The 23,523-nt window shown below is 41.0% G+C and overlaps 1 protein-coding gene across 1 annotated transcript; it reads left to right on the top strand.

Moving 5' to 3' along the window:
* The first annotated feature begins 1,212 nt into the window (after positions 1 to 1,212).
* Positions 1,213 to 22,290, top strand: LOC124272193 (DENN domain-containing protein 3-like). The gene is made up of 9 exons (XM_046707338.1): positions 1,213 to 1,339; positions 3,427 to 3,592; positions 11,288 to 11,484; positions 11,950 to 12,080; positions 12,998 to 13,143; positions 15,995 to 16,131; positions 17,875 to 17,999; positions 18,629 to 18,751; positions 20,058 to 22,290. Exons 2-9 carry the CDS (start codon positions 3,480 to 3,482, stop codon positions 20,277 to 20,279), a joined length of 1,194 nt encoding a protein of 397 aa, XP_046563294.1. The 5' UTR covers positions 1,213 to 1,339; positions 3,427 to 3,479; the 3' UTR covers positions 20,280 to 22,290.
* The last annotated feature ends 1,233 nt before the right edge of the window (positions 22,291 to 23,523 follow it).

The following is a 23,523-nucleotide window of genomic DNA, read 5'->3' as shown; positions in this document are numbered from 1 at the left end:
CACGCGGTTCCACTATGTTCGCAAGAAGAAGAAGACAAGCAATAAGCATGAGCCAGGATAAGTATAAAATATTAATTTTACTCTAAAAATTTCATTTCTGAAGAAGCTACACCTGTGACTTCGTTAAATCTTTGGCCAATGTTCACAACTAGAATAAACTGACCGAATTACATCCATATTTTTGCAATGAAATATACTGTTGACATGCAAAACATTTATTAAAACGTTGCACATTTCTACAATCAATCGATAAGATAACACAAGTGATAGGATTCTTTCCAATGTACAGTAATTTGTATGTTTATTTCAAAACAAAGACACACACACAAATGATCCCTTACATAACCAATACGTATACTATACGTACACATATTCAACATTTTGAAGAAAACATCTATTGAGATGACTCCTTTGCCCGAAAGCATGTGCTCAGGTGTCAATTTCATCTGTTGATACCGTGCATGCTGATGACGTGAACACAGGCAGTTAATGTTTGTATCAAATAACGCCCACTACCCGTTATTTTTCTAAGTTTTGGTATTTTCATCAGTAAAACACATTTTAGGGCATGTCTCAAACTTAAATCCATCGGTCTACATTAGGTAGATCTTTCTTAAAGTGATATTTGTTATTTAAGTAACTGTAATACCTCTGAATTTTAAATATAAGTCAAAATGCATTTTTCTAGCATTTCCGACAGTACTTTAGTTCATATGAACATCAGAAGTATTTGATGCCTGAAATTTCATTTGAACCTGTACCATTAGATAGATGGTCCATACCCTCACATGTTATGTTTGAATATCGAATGACAAGAAATTTTAGTGGGTGTTTATAATTGCATAACTTTTCATGCATAAAATACCCAGTAAGTTGTCAGTAATTGTCAGTCTCTTTCTGCCTTAACTCTCACTTTTATGACAGGATTTGACACTTGAATATGTTGACACCATACTTCAGTATATAATTTCTTATGTATCCACGATAACTAAACCTGTCTTGTTAACAGTAAGTGGAGAAAAAACAACCAACTGACACTTGTTCTTATTAACATGGGTCCAAGTAAAGATATCAATAACCATTTTGACAGTATGAAAGACACTGTTAACATAATGTTTCAGAGTTGAAATTCCTCTTTCCTGCAACTCTATCTCCAGAATATCCCAAATCCTACCCCAAAGTGTTACCTCAGAGTTGTATCTGTGCAGGTTATTTTTGCTGAAAGATGTGTCCAACCGCTACAAGGAAATAATAAAGCTGAGAGACATTGGCCGACTGGAGAAGTCCCAGAATCACTTTTTCCTCAAAAAAGTGGATACTCTTGTCATACAGGCAAAAGGTAACTTCCACAGTAATTGACCACTGTCTACTCGGGGAAAACAAATGGTCTGTGTCTCCAAGTTGCCTGTTACGCTTGGACAAGAATCCTTTTAAAGAAATGGTGTCTCCCTGTTAACCCTTGGTCAAAAATTGTTCCGTTTCATCCTGTTGACCAATGCTGTCCATCCTATTGAAGAAATGTTCTGTGTCTCCTGTTGATGGACGATGATGGACAGTATTAATGCTGTCCATCCTATTGAAGGTAACAAATTGTTCTGTTTGTTCCTGTTGACCAATGCTGTCCATCCTATTGAAGAAATGTTCTGTGTCTCCCCGTTGATGGACAGTATTAACCCTTGGTAACAAATTGTTCTGTTTGTTCCTGTTGACCAATGCTGTCCATCCTATTGAAGAAATGTTCTGTGTCTCCCCGTTGATGGACAGTATTAACCCTTGGTAACAAATTGTTCTGTTTCTTCCTGTTGACCAATGCTATCCATCCTATTGAAGAAATGGTCTGTGTCTCCCCGTTGATGGACAGTATTAACCCTTGGTAACAAATTGTTCTGTTTCTTCCTGTTGACCAATGCTGTCCATCCTATTGAAGAAATGTTCTGTGTCTCCCCGTTGATGGACAGTATTAACCCTTGGTAACAAATTGTTCTGTTTCTTCCTGTTGACCAATGCTATCCATCCTATTGAAGAAATGGTTCTGTGTCTCCTTGGTAAAAACTTGTTCTGTTTCTTTTTCCTGTTGACCAATGCTGTCCATCCTATTGAAGAAATGTTCTGTGTCTCCCGTTGATGGACAGTATTAACCCTTGGTAACAAATTGTTCTGTTTCTTCCTGTTGACCAATGCTGTCCATCCTATTGAAGAAATGTTCTGTGTCTCCCCCGTTGATGGACAGTATTAACCCTTGGTAACAAATTGTTCTGTTTGTTCCTGTTGACCAATGCTGTCCATCCTATTGAAGAAATGTTCTGTGTCTCCCCGTTGATGGACAGTAGTTAACCCTTGGTAACAAATTGTTCTGTTTGTTCCTGTTGACCAATGCTGTCCATCCTATTGAAGAAATGGTCTGTGTCTCCCCGTTGATGGACAGTATTAACCCCCTTGTTCTGTTTCTTCCTGTTGACCAATGCTGTCCATCCTGTTGAAGAAATGTTCTGTGTCTCCTGTGATGTAATAACCCAAATTGTTCTGTTTCTTCCTGTTATCCATCCTATTGAAGAAATGGTCTGTGTCTCCCCGTTGATGGACAGTAACCCTTGGTAACAAATTGTTCTGTTTCTTCCTGTTGTAAAATCCTATTGAAGAAATGTTCTGTGTCTCCTCTGATGGACAGTTAACCCTTGGTAACAAATTGTTCTGTTTCTTCCTGTTGACCAATGCTGTCCATCCTATTGAAGAAATGTTCTGTGTCTCCCCGTTGATGGACAGTATTAACCCTTGGTAACAAATTGTTCTGTTTCTTCCTGTTGACCAATGCTGTCCATCCTATTGAAGAAATGTTCTGTGTCTCCCTGTTGATGGACAGTATTAACCCTTGGTAACAAATTGTTCTGTTTGTTCCTGTTGACCAATGCTGTCCATCCTATTGAAGAAATGTTCTGTGTCTCCCCGTTGATGGACAGTATTAACCCTTGGTAACAAATTGTTCTGTTTGTTCCTGTTGACCAATGCTGTCCATCCTATTGAAGAAATGTTCTGTGTCTCCCTGTTGATGGACAGTATTAACCCTTGGTAAAAACTTGTTCTGTTTCTTCCTGTTGACCAATGCTATCTGTCCTATTGAAGCAATGGTCTGTGTCTCCCCGTTGATGGACAGTAATAAACTTTGGCCCAACAATGTTCTGTTTAATTTTGTTTAACCTGTCCTGTTGAAGAAATGGTATGTCTGCCCAACAATAGTAGCTGTTTCCTTTTGCCTGACACAAACCACCATAAAGAAATTTTTCTATATGCCAAGAGATCTGTGATCTTTGCCTATGCTTTTCTAAGACATTGTGCATGGGAGTGTGAGCTTGGCGTAGTGTTATCTACCAAATCAGAATCAAACTGATACTAATGTTAATTTGAACATACTATACTGTGTGTTTCCAGATGGACCATTCAAGTTCACGGCCTGGCTGAAGGAAGAGAGAAACTGCTGGTTTATGTTGATTGAGGAGATGAAGGCAGGGAAAATTGTTGCCGAGGCAACCAGGGATTTAACAGCGATACATCAAGCAACAGTCAATGTGCTGCTCATCGATGCGGTCATAAGAAGGTTATTACACCCGAACCGGTTTAATAACAGTTATTTATTGAAGTATTTGAATGGACATCCCCTTCAAGAATGTTAAGTTTGTCAGGTAGAGGTGGTAGGGTTGGGTATTGCCAAAATTGAAATATATATTGCAATATATTGTGAAAGTGTAACACATGGTTTAAGGTAATGAAAATACTGTTTCCTTTCTTTTGAAACAATGTCACTGGCCACTGTCAGCACTCAGATGTGATTGTACAACAGATCAATTGAAAATGTTTCCAAATTGAGGACTTCACTCTTAAGTTTGGAACTTGAGAAAAGCATTTATAATGTCCAGATCTGTAGAAAAAGCGTCCATTTGTGCCAAGTTGGGTTAAGTTAATCCATACAACGAAAGTGCTGGGTACCAATCTAACTGTTTTTTTATTTAAATGGTTTAAAAGTCTAATGACGCAACTGTATAAGGAAATGCAATTATATGACCAATAAACATTCTGAAACCTATTAATGTATAATAATATAAAGGAAATACAAATGTTATTAGTATTTTTGGCTACATCACCAAAATTACCGATCATTGTCACGGAAATTGCCAATGGTATCGGGTGAACCGGTTCGTGAAAAGTGTACCACAATATATCGTATTGTAAAGTTCGAATTGCAATATACCGGTTAACCGGTATTATCGCCCACCTCCAATAGGTGGTCAGATCTTCCATGTCACATATTGTCTGTTCTTAGGCACACATGAATCCTATGATTTATTTGCCTTGAGGTGTTCTTGGTTTGTTAGTACCAAACATATCTTAGGGGTTTCTCAGAGAGGCAAATGTTCAGAGAAGCGGTGGGATAGCCTAGTGGTTAAAGTGCTCGCTCGTCACGCCAAAGTCCTGGGTTTGACTCCCCACATGGGTACAATGTGTGAAGCCCATTTCTGGTGTCCCCGGCGGTAATATTGGTGGAATATTGCTAAAGGCGGCTTAAGACTAAACTCACTCACTCACTAAATGTTCAGAGACCTGGGCTCTAGATTTATTACAAGATAGTCGTAAGTGCCTTATATTAACCTTTAATTATCTTGAGCTTCAAAATCAGACCTGTATCACAGGATGCTCTTACCTGATACAGACTTGTTGATGATGCTCACTGGATGTGTACAGTTCTTATGGACATATACACTTAGCCATGGTGTGTTCCAATGATTTGGGGTGGGGTAGCCTAGTGGTTAAGGTGTTCGCTCATCACGCCAAAGACCCAGGTTCGACTCCCCACATAGGTACAATGTGTGAATCCCATATTATTCCTTATCCTGACTCATGATCTTTGCTTATCTCCCTCTTCTATGCTAATGGTAGTGGAACACTTGAATCCTTTGTAGTTCCCTAAAACTGACGTAAAAGTACACCTCCCTTTTCCCGCGCAAACAGTCATGTGACCAGCCTTACTTGTCACTCTCCCCCTTTTTGCCCAAGCGGATTGTTGGTCGAGCAATGGAGTCCCGTATACAGCATATATCCTTTTTATATAGATCCTATTTATCGAAATACGCTGTGTATGGTATTTGGCTATAACCAACGTGTATTATATGTATATAGCTTGAAGAAATTCTTTGTATTTTGTGATATTTTCATCGTAATGTAACTTGTTTACATTTCATGAAATCTTGCACTGTTTGCAGATACCGGGTTTTCAGTGGCTGATCTTCACCCCCAATGCCCGTCATGCATTAAGCCATGTTCTTCCACCTTGCGTTGTACATATTACATTGGTTTATCAAATTTACAATTTAATCAATATTTGTCTTACATCTATAGACGTACCATGGATCAGGTGAGGAAGTCATCTCAAGTCACTGTTGATAAACCAGAGATAATGCCGGTAACCGTGTGTTGTCTTCTACTGCAGAAATACATAATACTAGTGATTTGCCGAGTACGTTGCAGGGGCAGTCGTCTGCTGTTGTTCGTGATTTAACTCCTTCGAGACGTCGTCATCGCAGTCTAAGAAGAAGAGGTCTTTATCGACCTCGACACAGAAGAAGTTATCTGCGTCCAGACCTTCAGTGAAGTCATCTCGTTCCGGTAAAACATCTCATCAGAGATCGTTTAATGAAGACATTGTGCCACCTGCCCGAAGCAGACGTTTTTGCTGAACCACCAATACTTCTACCTGAAGTACCTCTCAGATCGGCTACAAGAGCGATGCAGTCGACCTCCACGATGACTAGATCGTCTCCTGCAACTACAGCAGCTGTTCAGCTGTCCGATGACCAGCCTCCAACAACACAGACATCAGTCATCAGCGAAGTAGACGTAGACAATACCTCAGCGTTCACGAACGCTTCGTCCACGCCGCAGCAGTTCCAGCCCACAACGCAAAACTTTGACCTGGATGACTTTATGAGGCAGTTTACAACGCAGATGATGGCCTTGATGGAGCGTTGGATCGCCGAAGAAGCAGAACCCTACGATGGCAGTCAACGTTCACACACCCTCCGACCTGCGACGAACCTGAAGCAGCTACACCCTAGAGGTTTACAACTGCAGATGAGGTTCGCGAAGATCTTCACACTCGGAAGACTCTATCATCATGGAAGATGAAGGTTCCACGAACCTCCCAGATGCGTTTGCGAACCCTCAACGTTCGAGAACGTCAAGAAGGTCCTCTCTGAGATCCAGTCGATCCTCATCTAGATCCCGCAGCCCACACAGACGTTCGGGGGAACATTTGCAAACGAAGGATCGGAATGGCAGGGTTCGTGAAGGGAAGGTTCGCAAAAGGAAGTTTCGAGAAGAGGCAACACAGACTTCTACAGGGTTTCGCGAAACCTCAGGATCAACAGAAATCAGCAACTCAGACATCTACAACAGGCGATATCAGCATCAACAGGTTGACATCTACAGGCATCCATCTACAAGGTTCGCGAACCCTCAGATGAACAAGCAGATATCAGCAACACAGACATCTACAAGGTTCGTGAACTCTCAGATCAACAGGCAGATATCAGCAACGCAGACTTCTACAGGGTTCGCGAACGCTTAGATCAACAGGCAGGATGATGACGTTGACTCTATTAACATACAGCTGAATAAAAACAAAGCAATGATTAAAACATTCAAGAATCTGCAGTCAGAATGAAAACGGATGGTATTGTCAGCGCTTATAACTCAACAATAAAAGATCAACAACATGTGCGATCTCTACAGCTTACAGCCAGCACAACTCTACAACCTGCACGAACCTTACACCTGTAGTAGGTTCAGTTTCGGACGACAACCTACTTGATGAGGGGAATCCCTTCATCTACATGGATGCGGAGGTCTTATCCTGGGTAGCAGATGGCCTGCTGATATTGTCATTCACTCACTCACTCCAACCAAACAGCGACATACTGCATATATGCTGATGACTTCTACTCCAATATGATATCACCTATGAAGCCGATATCTCAAGTACTGGAGAACCTCAAGGCGACCTTCGTAAAGGTCTTAGGGTTAGCGCCTTCAAGAATCCTTGAAGGGACGTATAGATGATATTATTAACACTTGTCACTCAGCGTGGGGATTAGGAATCTATATCCTATCAACTAGATTCAACATCAGTATTCTTCAAGATCCATACAGACATACGTCTCGACAGCCTCCTTCGTCATGCTGGCTTATATTATCCACATTAGGAATACATGATTAATATCACTGAACAATATTTTACACTTGGAGCAACCCTTATTCAAGAGGTTTATAAGAGCGGCATAGAATTACGCTCGCTTTTACTCAACCAACTATTGCACCAGATTTTATTGAGGCCAACTTGCTACAACACCGGTGACGTCATGCTTGAAGCTGATTGGTCCAGGACAGACAACGCCTCTTACTGACAGAACAGGTGCCAGCAAGTTTACTGACTTGTAAACAAACCCGTTGTAAGGGGGAATACTTCATCTGCAGCCTTGAAAACAGCATACAACTACGGCCCGTTATCATCATGGGAATCTAATAGATGTCTAGCCTTGACAGCAGGATAAACGATGTTTATCTTGGAATTTTTCGCTGATAAAAGCCTGTATGAGTACCTGTCCCCTTCGATACTACACTGGAACCAGTCTTGCTATAAATAGGCAACGCTTCGAGGTATGCTAATCAACACAGATCGTCTGCGTATATAAGGGGAAGAATGATGTATTATCACTGCAAATTGACATTCTTGACAAGGTTGTTGTCATCGCTGATGCCTATCTCCGAGGATGAGAAGCGCACAAGGAGAAAGAAATGGCGGTGATACCCATTTTGCGGTCGTCTCTGTGAGTCGCGGCAAAGTCAAGATAGAGTTACGTCCATTGCTTGCCTGTTGCAGAAATGAAGTGTATTTTCCCTATGGAAATTCCTCGGCCCCGGGACTATTTACATGTGTAACGATGCCCACTGATGCATCAGCAGAGACTTTGCAGTGCATTCTGCCTAGACAATGCAATCTAAACGCATCAACAAGCAGATCAACTCAGCTGAACTTCACAATCAAGTTGCTCACGCAACTAGGATGGCTAGTGAACCTGATGATGTCAGAGTTGGAATCAAACCAAGATCTTCAGTTTCTGGGGATAAGATCCCAGAAGATCGTTGGGTCAAGATACAAGCCATGATTCCTCAAGCAGTCATCTCTCCGTCAACACTACGAACATCGCAATGTCTACTCGGTCTACTAACCCCAGCGCAGGACTTGACTTGCACAGGAAGGTTATAACTACATCCGTTGCAATGATTCCTGGCAAAACATCTGGACAGTGTCGACACTATCTCGCTACCAGACAATCTCAAAAACCTACTTTGGTGGACTCACAGGTCGAATGTCTGCGGAGGGACCTATTTACAAGAGCCGGCCTTTGACACACATCTTTACGCAGATGCATCGCTACAGGGATGGGGTGCGCATCTCAACAACCAAGTTGCATCAGGGAAGTGGTCCAAAACGGAACAGCATCTTCACATCAATCTGCTGGAAATGAAAGCTGTGATCAACACCGTACAACTCTGGTCGAGCTCGCTGATCAACAAAATGCTGATGGTCCACATGGACAACTCTACAGTGGCTTTCTCCATAAATCGTCAAGCATCAACAAGATCGCCAAGCCTACTTCAGCTCACATTCCAGTTGTTCAACATTACAGAGGATGCAAACATCTGGATAAAGGCATGTCACATACCCGGGAGCCAAGAACGTACTAGCAGATGCTCTTTCCCTACCACTTCGTCTGTCACCCACGGAATGGATGCTCCATCCAGAAACATTCCGGCTCATCAAAAGGGAAATAGGATCCCCATGCATAGACCTGTTTCCCACGAGGTTCAACAAACAACTACAGACGTTTGTCTCACCAGTACCAGATCCCCAAGCCTGGGCAACAGATGCACTGAGCATATCATGGGAAGGACTAAACGCATACGCGTTTCCACCTCCGATCTTACTACCGAAAGTGCTGTTGAAGATCAAACAGACACAGGCGCTACAACTGACTTTGGTCGCGCCCTATTGACCAGCGAGAGTCTGGTTCCTAGACCTAATAGAAGATTTCGAAAGTCCAACCCTCAAACTACCAGAATGGTCGAACCTACTCAGACATCCGCACACCAAGCAAGTCCACAGGAACCCAACACTGTTCCAGCTACACGTGTGGACCGTATCAAAACCTGTCTGAAGAAAAGAGGATACTCCGCCAGAGTAGCAAAAGCAGTAACCTTAGCGTTACGCATATCTACTCGCAATTTGTATGAAGACAAATGGCAGAAATTCTAACAATATGCAAGGTGGAAAGGCTTCACAGCTATGAAAGCTTCTCATCCTCATGTGGCAGAATATCTATGTCACCTTAGATATACAAGACATCTGAAAGGTTCGACACTATCCACATATCTGGCAGCCATCAGTACAGTCGTCACTATGAAGTCAGGCATCAAGCTGACAAAAGTACCAGAATTACTTGCTCTGCTGCGATCTTTTAAACTGGAGGACCAGCAAAAGAAATTCAGGGCACCAGCCTGGGATCTGAATGTAATTCTACGACATCTCATGAGTGATGCGTACGAACCTCTACGAAACAGACTACCTTCAAGCTAAAAAAACTCTGTTCCTACTTGCCCTAGCCACGGCAGCTCGAATGTCTGAGATACATGCGCTGGACTTTGGACGAACTAGATTCGACACGGGGCACCGTGCTGCAGTACATCTAGGACTAGGGACTTTATTGCAAAGAATCAACTACCTGGTCAACCAGATAGACGGTTCCATGTACCAGCGCTGTCTACGATCCTAGGATCAGAGGACACCCAGGACTTATCCTTGTGCCCTGTCAGACTCTTGAAGATATATCTTCAAAAGATTAAAACAAGGAGAAGGAAATTCAAGCGCCTATTCATCCCCTTGTTGACGGAGACATCAGTGGAAGTCTCAAGAACAACAATATCGTTTTGGATGAGAACCGTTATACTAAGAGCCTACAAAGCAGCAGGATTAGAACCTCCAAGAACTTCCAACCCACACGAAGTCAGAGCACTGGCGTCAAAACTCGCTCTGCATGGAAATTGCTCTGTATCATCAATTATGGAGGGCTGCTTCTGGAAGTCAGATATGGTGTTTTCCAACCACTACCTCCGAGACATAGCCACCGAAGACGTCTCCGGCATTCACCAGTTTGGGCCTCTTGTTGTAGCACAACAACTAACGGTTCCTCAAAGGCGCTGAGTTAAAAAACTCACCATTATCACGTTGACTTGTTGATAACCTTTACTTTGGAAAAAGCTCTAGCTTGAAAGTCCATGCGCACAGTCTAGACTAGGCTAGCATGAGTGATTAAGACTCTGTACGGGTAAAGATCTTACCTGTACATGAAGGGGTCCCAACTCATTTATGGTAAAGATCTTATCATAATCTATGGGTTGTTATAGATAACTAGTAAGAAGAAGAAGATACTAGTATATCTTAAGCCACATGAATCTAGAAGATTCACTTGTCTGAGAGAGAAGTAAGACAAGATTTTGGTCCCCCCGAGTTATAACGGAAGTTGGAAGAATAGGATTTAGGAAATGCCGTTACGCAGTTCCCATGGGGGGAGATACAGGACGTATCTATGGACAGCTGATGAATCCAGGAAGTGGCTTGACCCACCAACAATCCGAAGGTCAGGATAAGGAAAAATATGTAAATTTTAAAGTAAAATTGATATTTTATACTTATCCTGACTCATGAGGAGAAACCCTCCCAACCTCCCCGCTGGAAACACTTCGGATTTCACAGTAGATCCAGGTGCATGGGCAGAAAATCAGGAGAGAGTGACAAGTAAGGCTGGTCACATGACTATTTGCGCGGGAAAAGGGAGGTAACTCGTGGGTGAGTGTACTTTTATGTCCGCTTTAGGGAACTACAAAGGATTCAAGTGTACCACTACCATTCGCATTGAAGAGGGAGTTAAGCAAAGATCATGAGTCAGGATAAGTATAAAATATCAATTTTACTTAAAAAATTACATTTCTGGTGTTGCCTGCTTTGATGTTGCTGGAATATTTCTGAAACAGGCGTAAAAGTAAACTCAACTCACTCACTCACTCACTCACTCACTCACTCACTCACTCACTCACTCACTCACTCACTCACTCACTCACTCACTCACTCACTCACTCACTCACTCACTCACTCACTCACTCCAATGATGTGTTTTGACAGTGGCAACGAGAATGGGTCATCTCATGAGGAGAATGTGACAGCATCTGCCGAGAATCTGTGTCACTTCACGAAGTACATGTCGGAGGGTCGACACAACCTTCCCAAAGACACTGTGGACGCACTGCAGCACAGGGTGGACCCTAACATCGGGGACAGAGATCGTAAAACAGTCGAGGCCATTCTCTACACACCAGGAAGTGAGTAGCAATTTGTGTAGACCTGTTGTCAGTGTGACAGTGTGTGTAATTCGTTGTGACATGTAAATATTAGGGGCCAAAATAGGATCTTTTGTTGTCCAGTTTCCAGAAGCTGCTGGAAAGATATATGATAATAAATTCTCTCTGTGAATGTGTACATCGCCACTCCGCTGCAGCACGAAAGAGAAACACTAGATTGGGTTAAGGCACTGGGCTCATCCACCACCCACCATCCAATTCACCAATCATCAATCAGTCATTAATCAGTCATCAATCATCAGTCATGAACCAAGCCTGCCATGTGCTTTTGTTTAGCAACCCTGGATTAGTTCATGGACAGATACTTTTGAAGCCAGGCCAGTGGTGGATGAGCAAAATTGTGTCAGCTTGAATCATGGTTATAATTATGTGAAATAGGGGTCACTGTTTCGTGACTTATATTGTTTATCTGCCCTTCCCCTGCAGCTGACAGTCTACACAGGAGTGAGCAGTTGCCACCGCGTCTGTGGTGTGGGATGGGGGATGGCAAAGTGAAGGTGTTCGACGCCACAACTTGGGAACTGGAAGACAAGATAGTACAGACCAAGAACACAGCAGTGAGTTGTTGTCTCCATAACAACAGAGACACCATATTGTTCTCAATTGTATCTGTAGTCACTGTGTCACACTGAAGCCTGGAAAACCCGAAAGTAACCCACAGTCTCAATACATCACAGTCATATTCTTAGGAGCACAACATCGTGATTGAATGTTTCAATAAGAAGCCCTCAGTATACAGTCGAACCCTGTTTATCCGGACATTTTGGTTACACTCGGAAATCATCCGGATAGCGAGGCATCCTGTTAACTGGATCAAACAAGCAAAACGTACTGACGATGCATAATTGACGAGATGTTATGTATAGTACAATTACAATGTAGTTAATCCTAATCCTAATTAGCATGTGTTTTCGTTACTGATGAGATGTTCTCACACCCGCCAAATCCTAATTAACTCAAGTGACACACGTCCCTAGAGTTTTGATGGGTAATTAATCAATTCACATCGAACACTTGCGAGAGAGATTGACAATGAATACACTTAGTCTGGCGATAACATACACATGCATATGCACATGCATACAGAGCTCTCCGTCTGGATAACAGGATCATTTGTCAATGGAAATCTATATGGGAATGGTTTGAAAATTCTCCGTCCGGGTCCGAAAGAGCGGGGTCCGGCTAAGTGAGTACAATTACTGAAGGTAAGTTTCGTTTCACCGAAAAATCGTCCTGAAGGCGGGGTTTCCGGATATACTGGGTCCGAGTAAACAGGGTCCGACTGTATAAGAGATTTTGAATAAAGAGATGGACGTACCTGACCTGGCTTGTTTCATGTCATTGTAATGAAAAGGTGGATCGCCTCCGTCAGAATTGGTTTAGTTGGCCCAGACTTCAGGTTTCACATGAAGGTGAGACATGGCCTAAATGGGGCTAAAATGGTGAAAAACTGAACTTGTTTTCTACATATCAGGCCTGCCTGGTGCCAGTCGGGGAAACCCAGGTTTGGGTGGGGTCACACGGCATCTACATCATCGACACCGAGACCATCATGTGTAACAAGACGCTGTCCGAACATCAGGACCTGGTGACAGACATTGTCATCTCAAATGATAAAAGGTACAATTCTTTGTCAGTATTTCGCTTGTGGAATTTCACTTTCTGTGTTAGTATGGTTAAGAAATGGTAAGACTTGACCCAACCTACACAGTCCTCAAACTTAAAGGATTTTTAAAAAGGTCACTTCACATTGTTTATTTTCGCTCTTAATGAATCCCTGGGTATATATAATATTCACAAAATACAGTTAAAAACGGTAATATTTCATTATACAGCTTGTATTAGGAATCTAAAACGCACCTCCCTCGAAACAAAACAAAAGATTATTGATTGTCTGAATTATATTTACCATGTGTTGGTTTCTTGTTCACTGGCTTGGCCTCTTGGTTTAGGCTTAGGGGTAGCTGATTGGCCAGGTGGGTTCTCCAGTCTTGGTCACTTCTAGGGTATTTAGGTTGTTTTCATTGATGTAAAATGCTGCCATGTGAGTCCTAAAAATAGCATTAAAGTAGCATTTTTACATTTGCCAAAAACAAAACCCACAAAGAAATACATTATCTGAATGAACATATTTCCCTGATTTCCCATTTGTGAAAGTGGGTTAAAAGTTACCTATATATACAGCTGCCATGATGTTTTTACAAGGGGTCCATAGATACCTAAGTTTTATGCCAGTGCAGAGCAGTCATTTTCATTTTATTTATTGTACATTGCCTTAAAGAGAGAAAGAGTGAGATTCAACATTTTAATCATGCCCAAATACACACACACACATGCATCGCGCACACACACACACACACACACACGCACACACACAATTCACATACAATTTTAACATGGTAGGGGACCAGTCCCTGGTGGATAATTATCTGATATGACTTATTTTTGATTATGTTTTAATAATTATGTGCTCTCTCTCACCACCACACTCATATGTTGCAAGTTTTCATTTGTCCATGCCCACCCCCATCCCAATCCCTCCACACACACACACACACACACCGCAAAACACCCAACATTCCGTCTCGGGAAATAGATGACTTGGCCCTACTGGGTAACAGTAACAGTGGCTGTGAAAATATATCTCTGATCGAAAATAGGACATGAGCGCAAATTATGACATACTTTTCCATCAACTATTTCTTTATATAGCTAGCTAGTACTGGAGTGTTTATGTTGCTCCAAAACAACTACATCTTAAAACTCACCTGCAACCAGCGTCGCGTCCGGAATGCAACCCTCTCGGTCTCAGTCCCAAGTTGACATTTCGGCCTCTGTGTTTGTTTGGAATGTTGAAAGGAATGCCCGATATATAGCATCCTTATAAAGTTATAAAGCTTTGCCTATTCGTATCCATATTTCGCCAGAGGTTAGGTCTCTTTCATAGCACTTCTTTGAAAAGTGTAACGAACACAGATGACCGTGCGTGGAGGGGTTCACAAAATCCGCACGACGACAGTAAACAATCTATGCCCTTCCTCTTGTCAAATAGAATTTCCCAGGAAATGTAAATCTGTGTTGTTTACGCAGTTGGATAATCATCAAAACTCGAAGTGCAGTTGTCAGTTTCCAATACATAATCAGAACAACGCTTCATTCAAAATATTTCACTTCGTGTCACTTTCTACTCAATGGTGTACCGGTATACACTACTGAAATGTCAACACACTGAGCGGACTCTCGGGTATGACGTCACACCCACAGACGGCAGACCGCTAAAAATAGAAATATGCATACGAGTGGGCGGGGCTAAAGTGGTTTTTAGTTTTGGTGCATATTTATAATTTTTACGACTAGTTTTCGTAAATGGATGGTGCAGATGTGGTATATATTCATGTTTGAATGACATTATGTACTAAAAATGCATAGTGTTTAACCTTTTTAAAAATCCTTTAACAAACTGTTTATTCACATGACCACCCACCTGGGGCTGACGTGCCCACTTTTTAGTTTATTTCAACTCAATCACCACCCATTCACCACTTTTAAACTCACCAGTTCAACCATTCACCATCCATTCACCAATCTGTTCTCCTTTCCAATCACCACCCATTCACTATTCATTCACCAAGAAATTCTCCTTTGCTTCACCTACCAATTCACCAACCAATTCACCCATTTGTTCACCTACTATTCACCAGCCAATTCACCCTTTCATTCACCTACTATTCACTGTCCATTCCCTAGCTAAGTCACCCTTTCATTCACCTACCATTCACTGTCCATTCACCAGCCAATTCACCCTTTCATTCACCTACCATTCACCAACCAATTCACCTATTTGTTAACTTGCCATTCACTAACCAATTCACTCGTTTGTTCACATACCATTCACTAACCAATTCACCCGTTTGTTCACATACCATTCACTAACCAATTCACCCGTTTGTTCACATACCATTCACTAACCAATTCACCCATATTTTACCCTACCATTCTCCCACATACTTTTCCACCTTTCTCAAACCTACTCATTCATCATTTAGAGACAGTTCATAATTTATGGCTGCGGGTACAAAGTAAGTGACCCCCTTTGCATGTCATGTACATCATGTACAAAATCAAAGATCCCCCACCCCCCACCCCCCTTCTTTCCCATAAATTTTAAGCATAAAGTTTTAATACTTTTATATACATAATTGCTGACCTCCTAGTTCATGTGTACAAAAGTGCTGATCCCCCTACCTCCCCAGAACAAAATGGGTGACCCCCCTTAAAATCATCATCACCCCACCCAGCCATAAATTATGAACGGTCCTTTACAACAGTCTGTACCCTCTTTTAACCAGCATACATCACCACCAACAACCATTCACTGCCAAATCCCCCGGACACTCCCCTATCCGCGCCCCCCACCTACTGCACATTACGGAGTGCCACAGCATGAGTCTGTATGGTGGTTGTATTTCAGACATGCCCACTCGGCCAGTGTGTCTGGTTTGATCGTTATGTGGGAGATCCAGACTCTGACGCGGCTCAAGAAGTTCCAACTGAACGACATCACCAGCCTGAAGTCCCTAAAGATCATCGGTGACCAACTGTGGTGTGGTAAGAGAGAGCCTTACGATCATGGATGATCAGAGCAGTGATGACTCAACATCAGACCACAGCCCAAAGCTTGCTTGCATATCACACCATCAGACTTCTTGATTTTAAACAAATGAATTTCTTCTAAACTCCGAGTATTCCAACTTGGAAGCACTTCAGTGTGATTTACAGACAACTTTTGCATAATTATTAACACATGATAGATATACTCAAAACAGTATACATTCACAAAGGAAATTGTGTTTCCATGTTATATTTTGTTTTTTCAAGCCAAATGGCCTATGTCATGACATGTTTATCGAAATGTATGGTCTTTTGAAAAGTAAAATAGATGATAAACATTTAAAACATTTGTAACACATTGTGTGAGATGTGAGAAATCATCAAGTGTCACAGGCTGATGACAGACCTTACAGGTTGACCTCTAGCTGGGCTCGATTAAAGAGACGTTAACCTACTTGCACCAGGTGCAACCTGAGATAAAAACCTAGTTGCACCAGCCAAATTCCAGCTGGCTGCTTTTTTGGCAATATGTCAAGAAAGAAATATGCTTTCAAATTATTCAAAGGTTAGAAGAAAAATGAGCCCACATCATTATGCCTATAATGTTAAATTTATTGTTGATTTATTTTTCAAAAATTAACTTGCACCTGGTTCAAGTAAGACTAATAACTATAGTCTGTTTGCAGTGAAAACGTACCGATGAATGTCACTTTAAACCAAAAAGTAAAACAAATAAAGTGAAATTAAGACTGCGAATCCTCTTGATTTTACCTTGCCAATTGAACATTTTAATCTCAGAATTTTACTCGACTAAGGATAAAAGTTGTTTAACAAACGATCATAGTTTCACATGGCTATTATTGGTTTGTATTACAAGGGGGTATGCACATCAAATGAAACACCGAAAACGACAAGGGTTGTTATAAGTTAACGCGCTGCATGTGCATTTGTTTCACTGTTCCAACTACTGCACTTACCCCATTGTAATACAAACCAGTAATAGCGATTTGAATCTATGATCATTTGTTAAACAACTTTAATCCTAATTTGAATAAATTTTTGAAATTTAAATGTTCAATTGGCAAGGTAAAATTATGAGGATTCGCAATCTTAATTTCACTTTATTTGATTTACCCTCTTGTTTAAAGTGAAATTCATCGGTACGTTTTCACTGCAAACAGACTATAGGTTGCACTTTGTAATATTGGGTTGCACCAGTGTAAGTAACAAAGCACTGAATCGGGCCCTGTCTAGGTAGGCTAACAATGAGCATGAATACACACATGCATGGAGAAGAGCTTCAAATACATAAGGGGCGGTGGGGTAGCCTAGTGGTTAAGCGTTGGCGCGTCACGCCGAAGACCCGGGTTCGAATCCCCACATGGGTACAATGTTTGAAGCCATTTCTGGTGTTCCCCGCCGTGATGTTGCTGGAATATTGCTAAAAGCGGCGTAAAACCAAACTCTGTCAGTCAGTCAAATACATAAACTGACATTGACAAAACCAATTGTCCTGGTTTTGTATTCGTCTTCACGTTCCTACTGTCCCCTCTGCTGAGATATTCCTGGAAATATGATAATACTGAAAACAACCTTAGATTCATCTCATTGTATGCCGTTGTGTAATTACTTGTGTATGAATAGAGATTTGTCAGGTCAGAAATACTTCCAGTGAGAATGACATCCCATTTGCTGTTGATAATTAGTATTGTGAAAGTGATATGAGATGTTCTTCAACAGGGCTATGGAAGAGAATTGGTGTTTTGAATTTGGATGGAGAAGAGCTCCAGAGATTCCATTTCCAGAGCAATGATGGAAATGGACGTAATGTGGACCTGGATTGTTTCGCTGTCACAGATCTGGAGGTAATAGCACATTCATTGAACGTCTAAAAGCATTACCAGCACTTCAGGAACCATTACCAGCAGCTCAGGAGTAGCCTAGGGGTTAAAGCTTTCACTCCTCACGCTAAAGTCCCGGGTTCAATTCCACACATGGGTACAATATGTGAAGCCCATTTCTGGTGTCCCCGGGGGCGGTGGGGTAGCCTAGTGGTTAAAGCGTTGGCTCGCCATGCCGAAGACCCGAGTTCGGATCCCCACATGGGTACAATGTGTGAAGCCCATTTCTGGTGTCCAACGCCGTGATATTGCTGGAATATTGCTAAAAGCGGCATAAAACGAAACTCAGTCAGTCTATATGCAGGAAGACAGGCATGGTTGACCAAGTCGTTTCAGGTACCACTGCCATAGTTCAATGTCTAGGCTTGCGTCCATCCGCCATGATGTTGCTGGAATATTGCTAAAAAGCGGCGTAAAACCAAACTCAGTCAGTCAGTCTGATGTCCCCGCCTTGATATTGCTGGAATATTCCTAAAACCAAAGTCACTCACTCACTCACTCTTGTAAACTATAACTGAGCAATACTCTCAGAGAGAGTCCTGTAACAAACACACTTGTGGCAGCATGGCTACGATGGACGTTGACTGCTGCAGGTGTGGGCTGGAGTCCGGAGGGAAGGAATGCTGGTGGTGTGGGACAGAAACACAGGGTTACAGAATGCGACGATACGACTGGAGTGTCGGGGCATCAGTACACTACTGCTGTGTGACAACAAGGTAATACATCTAGAGCATCTAGGCATCAGTACACTACTGCTGTGTGACAACAAGGTAATTGTACATCTAGAGCATCTAGGCATCAGTACACTTTTGCTGTGTGACAACAAGGTAATAGTACATCTAGAGCATCTAGGCATCAGTACACTACTGCTGTGTGACAACAAGGTTATACATCTAGGCATCAGTACACTACTGCTGTGTGACAACAAGGTAATAGTACATCTAGAGCATCTAGGCATCAGTACACTACTGCTGTGTGACAACAAGGTAATTGTACATCTAGAGCATCTAGGCATCAGTACACTTTTGCTGTGTGACAACAAGGTAATAGTACATCTAGAGCATCTAGGCATCAGTACACTACTGCTGTGTGACAACAAGGTAATTGTACATCTAGAGCATCTAGGCATCAGTACACTACTGCTGTGTGACAACAAGGTAATACATCTAGAGCATCTAGGCATCAGTACACTACTGCTGTGTGACAAGGTAATTGTACATCTAGGCATCAGTACACTACTGCTGTGTGACAAGGTAATTGTACATGTAGGCATCAGTACACTACTGCTGTGTGACAACAAGGTAATAGTACATCTGGAGCATCTAGGCATCAGTACACTACTGCTGTGTGACAACAAGGTAATAGTACATCTAGAGCATCTACGCATCAGTACACTACTGCTGTGTGACAACAAGGTAATAGTACATCTGGAGCATCTAGGCATCAGTACACTACTGCTGTGTGACAACAAGGTAATAATACATCTAGGCATCAGTACACTACTGCTGTGTGACAACAAGGTAATACATCTAGAGCATCTAGGCAGTACACTACTGCTGTGTGACAACAAGGTAATACATCTAGAGCATCCACGCATCAGTACACTACTGCTGTGTGACAACAAGGTAATACATCTAGAGCATCTAGGCAGTACACTACTGCTGTGTGACAACAAGGTAATACATCTAGAGCATCTAGGCATCAGTACACTACTGCTGTGTGACAAGGTAATTGTACATCTAGGCATCAGTACACTACTGCTGTGTGACAAGGTAATTGTACATGTAGGCATCAGTACAATACTGCTCTGTGACAACAAAGTTATACATCTAGAGCATCTAGGCATCAGTACACTACTGCTGTGTGACAACAATGTAATTGTACATCTAGAGCATCTACGCATCAGTACACTGCTCATTTGTCACAAAAGGGTAATAACCTATCTTATTTGCGAAGACAACTAAAGTACTGAGTGACGATCAACTTTCCCCCATTCTTCATGAAATCCATTTCCTCCTCTAGATTTGGGTGGGCACCAAGGCAGGGACCATCTACATCTACCTCACCAACACCCACCAGTTGTGGAAGACACTGCGTGCCCATGATGATGCCGTGCGCTCACTCTGCCTTGCCGACGTTCGTTACGTCATGAGTGGTGGAGGCAGCAAGGATGGCAAGGTGGCAATATGGACGCCATCTGTCCTTGAAATATCTGACAGTTATGAGGATAATCGTCCCGTGTGAAACATCACAGATGTCAACTACTGTATATTTCAGATTGAAGATTGTTTTAAATTCATATTCCAGACCACAAGTTCAAATTCTTGTTATGTCAATGGTTGCAGCAATAGGTTTATTATTTCAATATGGCATTTTCATTCATGTCCTGATTTCTTTAGGATTATCCATATGATATTTGTTAAATGGTACATCAAGCATTGTCCATTTGGGTTTTTTAATTGATTTTGTTTCTACTCTGAAACTATGCAGCTTTTCACTTCATCAGAAAGAAAGGGCTCCCAGTTTGCCCGTTTTTGTCAGCCTCAGGTAGAGCTGGAAATAATGACAGTGTTATCTGAAAGGTGTTTGGGTTCCCTGCCAATCAAATCTCAATTTTTTTAAACAGTTTGGCATCATTTCTTTACTGCTTTCATTCCAATCAAAAGAAAACCCACGCACAACATAAATATTACATTATTGCAGATTCATTGAATTTGCTCAGAAACCACAGAATTTATGACATATTCAAAGCAATATGAAAGTTACTTCCAGAATCATGGCACCAGGAAATACTCATTATATATGTTTTATATTTACTCGAAACAAAAACTGTACCTAACAGGGTCTTGTTTAGTAAAATATATATGTATGTATTTTCAAAACATCTTTAATACTTTGTTCCCCAACTGAGCATAATTTCATTGTCAAACGAGATATATTTCATTAAGTCAAAGTATCATTTAAATTGTATTTCAAAACATAATTAATTAAATTGACCTGATTTATTACTTAATTTGATAAGTAACATGTGAATTACTTATATATATTCATGCTCATGCTGTTGATCACTGGACTGTCTGGTCCAGACTCGATTATTTACAGACCGCCGCCATATAGCTGGAATATTGCTGAATGTGGCATTCAACAGCAAACAAACTTGGTAAGGTATAATTGCCCATCAGTCGGAAAAATTTCATCTTTATTGATGTTTGAACTAAGTTTGTCAACAACTGTTTAATCTATGACAACAAAGTTAACTCGGTGTTTATTATTTTGATAAGCATCAAATGCTTGTTAAGACTAATAAAGTGTAAATACATTGTACTATAATTTTATGAGAGATTACAGTCTATATTGGCTAAATGCTTCTACTGAGGAACTGATAAAGGTTTGACAATAAGTGAATTCAGGGTTTCAACAAATACGCACACAATCAACGGCCATGATAACTGACAGGATATTTTTCATGATCAAAATATTTTTGATCAGTGTAATATTATTTGTTAATGTGTTGACACATATGTTACTGTTAAGTTTCTCAAGTTAATGTTTATATATTTGTATTGATCACATTTACAATCAATATCAAATTGTGGATTAGTTTGTCCCATCCAATACAGGCAAGTTATTTCCTGTTATTTTAGATCATGGGTGACAGGGTACATTTCATGAATGTGTGAAGGAACTAAGGATCACATATCAAAATGCCATTTACTACAGTTGAAAGTGTGATATCTGAATGTATTATGTGCATTTCTGTACCTCTTGCCATATTGTTGTATCAGTCTCACAGTGGATGAGGGTGTCTTTGGAACTACAACTGGATTCAAAAGTTGGTCAGAGGACTGGTCCATTGGATCCAAAATGGTTCATTGTCAAAAGTATTTACTGAGAGAAGCATGCATTTCTGTATATCAGTGATATTGCAGGAATATTGCTAATATTGACGTAAAACTAAACTAAACTCACTCACAGTGACGTTTAAGGTGTTCATCAAACACCCGTTCCATTCACTGCTTCATGCCAAATTGAAGCTTACATCATCATGCCTCCTTTGTTGTTTTTCTACTCTAAATTCATCCACAATGTGTTTAAAACTTACAACTGGGTGGTCAGCTCTTCTCATGGCCATCTTTCTGTTATGAAACTTATCAATATGTCAGGCTGTGAAGATCCGGATTAAAATTGTTCAGTAGCCCATGCTTGTTGTAAGAGGTGACTAAAGGGATCAGGTGGTCAGGCTCGCTGACTTGGTTGACACGTCATCGTATCCCAGTTACGTAGATCAATGCTCATGCTGTTGATCACTGGATTGTCTGGTCCAGACTCAATTATTTTCAGACTGCCGCCATATAGCTGGAATACTGGAGTGTGGCATAAAACTAAACTCACTCACTATCAATATGTCAGCCATGTCAATTTACTTCATATTCATGTTGAAATGGCTACATGATGAAATGGGTATGTATGTCCTTTACAAAAGACAAGCCTCTTCAATGTTTATATTCATAACTGGTTTGAATGGCTAGATGTGTTTAATCATAATGTTGTACTGGTAGTTATTGTGTGCAAATATGACATTCCATTGTGACATTTTAGTCACATGTTATTCCAGGTCTTCCAACCTATAAGTATCATTTCATGATGACCTTTAAAAGTGGGTCTGATTGTAATATATAATTGTTGCACTGCATACCTGGATGTGAGAGAGTAGATGGCTGGTAGCCTCGTGGTGAGAGCATTCTGTCTCCAACAGCCTGGGCCTAGATTTTCTAAGCTCTCGTAGAACTAAGATAGTTGTAAGTTAATGTTAATATATGGCACTTACGACCATCTCAACACTATGAGAGCTTCGAAAATCTAGGTCCTGGCTTTACTGAATTACAGTAGTATTGAAAAAATCTGTACAGATCCTATTCACTCACTGTGGTGACCAGTGCTCTTGTTATCAACCACTGGTTTACTTCACTTGGGAGTGACATTTATATATTTGTCCACCATGACAAGTAACAACACTGCTAACTAAGTTTTCCTGAAAAGATATCTTGTCATTTTGTTTTTCAAGTGTAAAGATCACCATTTCTTTCTGAATTTATGCATGTTGTATAATAGTTTTTCTGTGTGAGATGGTTGAGATGTATGAGGAATATCACAGATATAGAGTTGGCCAAATGTTTTCAGATCATGTGATTACTTTGAGGGCAAGTAAAATAAAAGTGCATCAGCATGTCCCTAAAATTCCTACACACATACCAGGTACACTTTTATTGTCATAATGTCAGCGAGGCAAGACTATGTTGGTGTTAGCTTGTGTTTTTTTATTAAGAATTCTTTGGTCCAATTTGGCTGCTTAGAGGAAGTCAAAATACAACAAATTAGATACTTGTAATCATATAAATCAAATCATCAATATGAAAACGTTTAGATTATGAATTTTATTGATTATTATTATAAGATTATGGAATTTTTGTCAGTGAAATTATTTGAA

The sequence above is a fragment of the Haliotis rubra genome, unplaced genomic scaffold (genome assembly GCF_003918875.1).
Source record: "Haliotis rubra isolate DU_JTF1 unplaced genomic scaffold, ASM391887v1 Scf167, whole genome shotgun sequence".
In the NCBI taxonomy this organism is placed as follows: Eukaryota; Metazoa; Mollusca; class Gastropoda; order Lepetellida; family Haliotidae; genus Haliotis; species Haliotis rubra.
The sequence above is the reverse complement of the archived record's forward strand: the minus strand, read 5'-3'. Positions and strand labels throughout refer to the sequence as shown.

Coding starts and splice junctions, on each gene's coding strand:
- LOC124272193 (XM_046707338.1), top strand. CDS start 3,480: ATGTTGATTGAGGAGATGAAGGCAGGGAAAATTGTTGCCGAGGCAACC. Junction 11,485..11,949: donor CATTCTCTACACACCAGGAA/GTGAGTAGCAAT, acceptor CTTCCCCTGCAG/CTGACAGTCTACACAGGAGT. Junction 18,752..20,057: donor TACTGCTGTGTGACAACAAG/GTAATACATCTA, acceptor TTCCTCCTCTAG/ATTTGGGTGGGCACCAAGGC.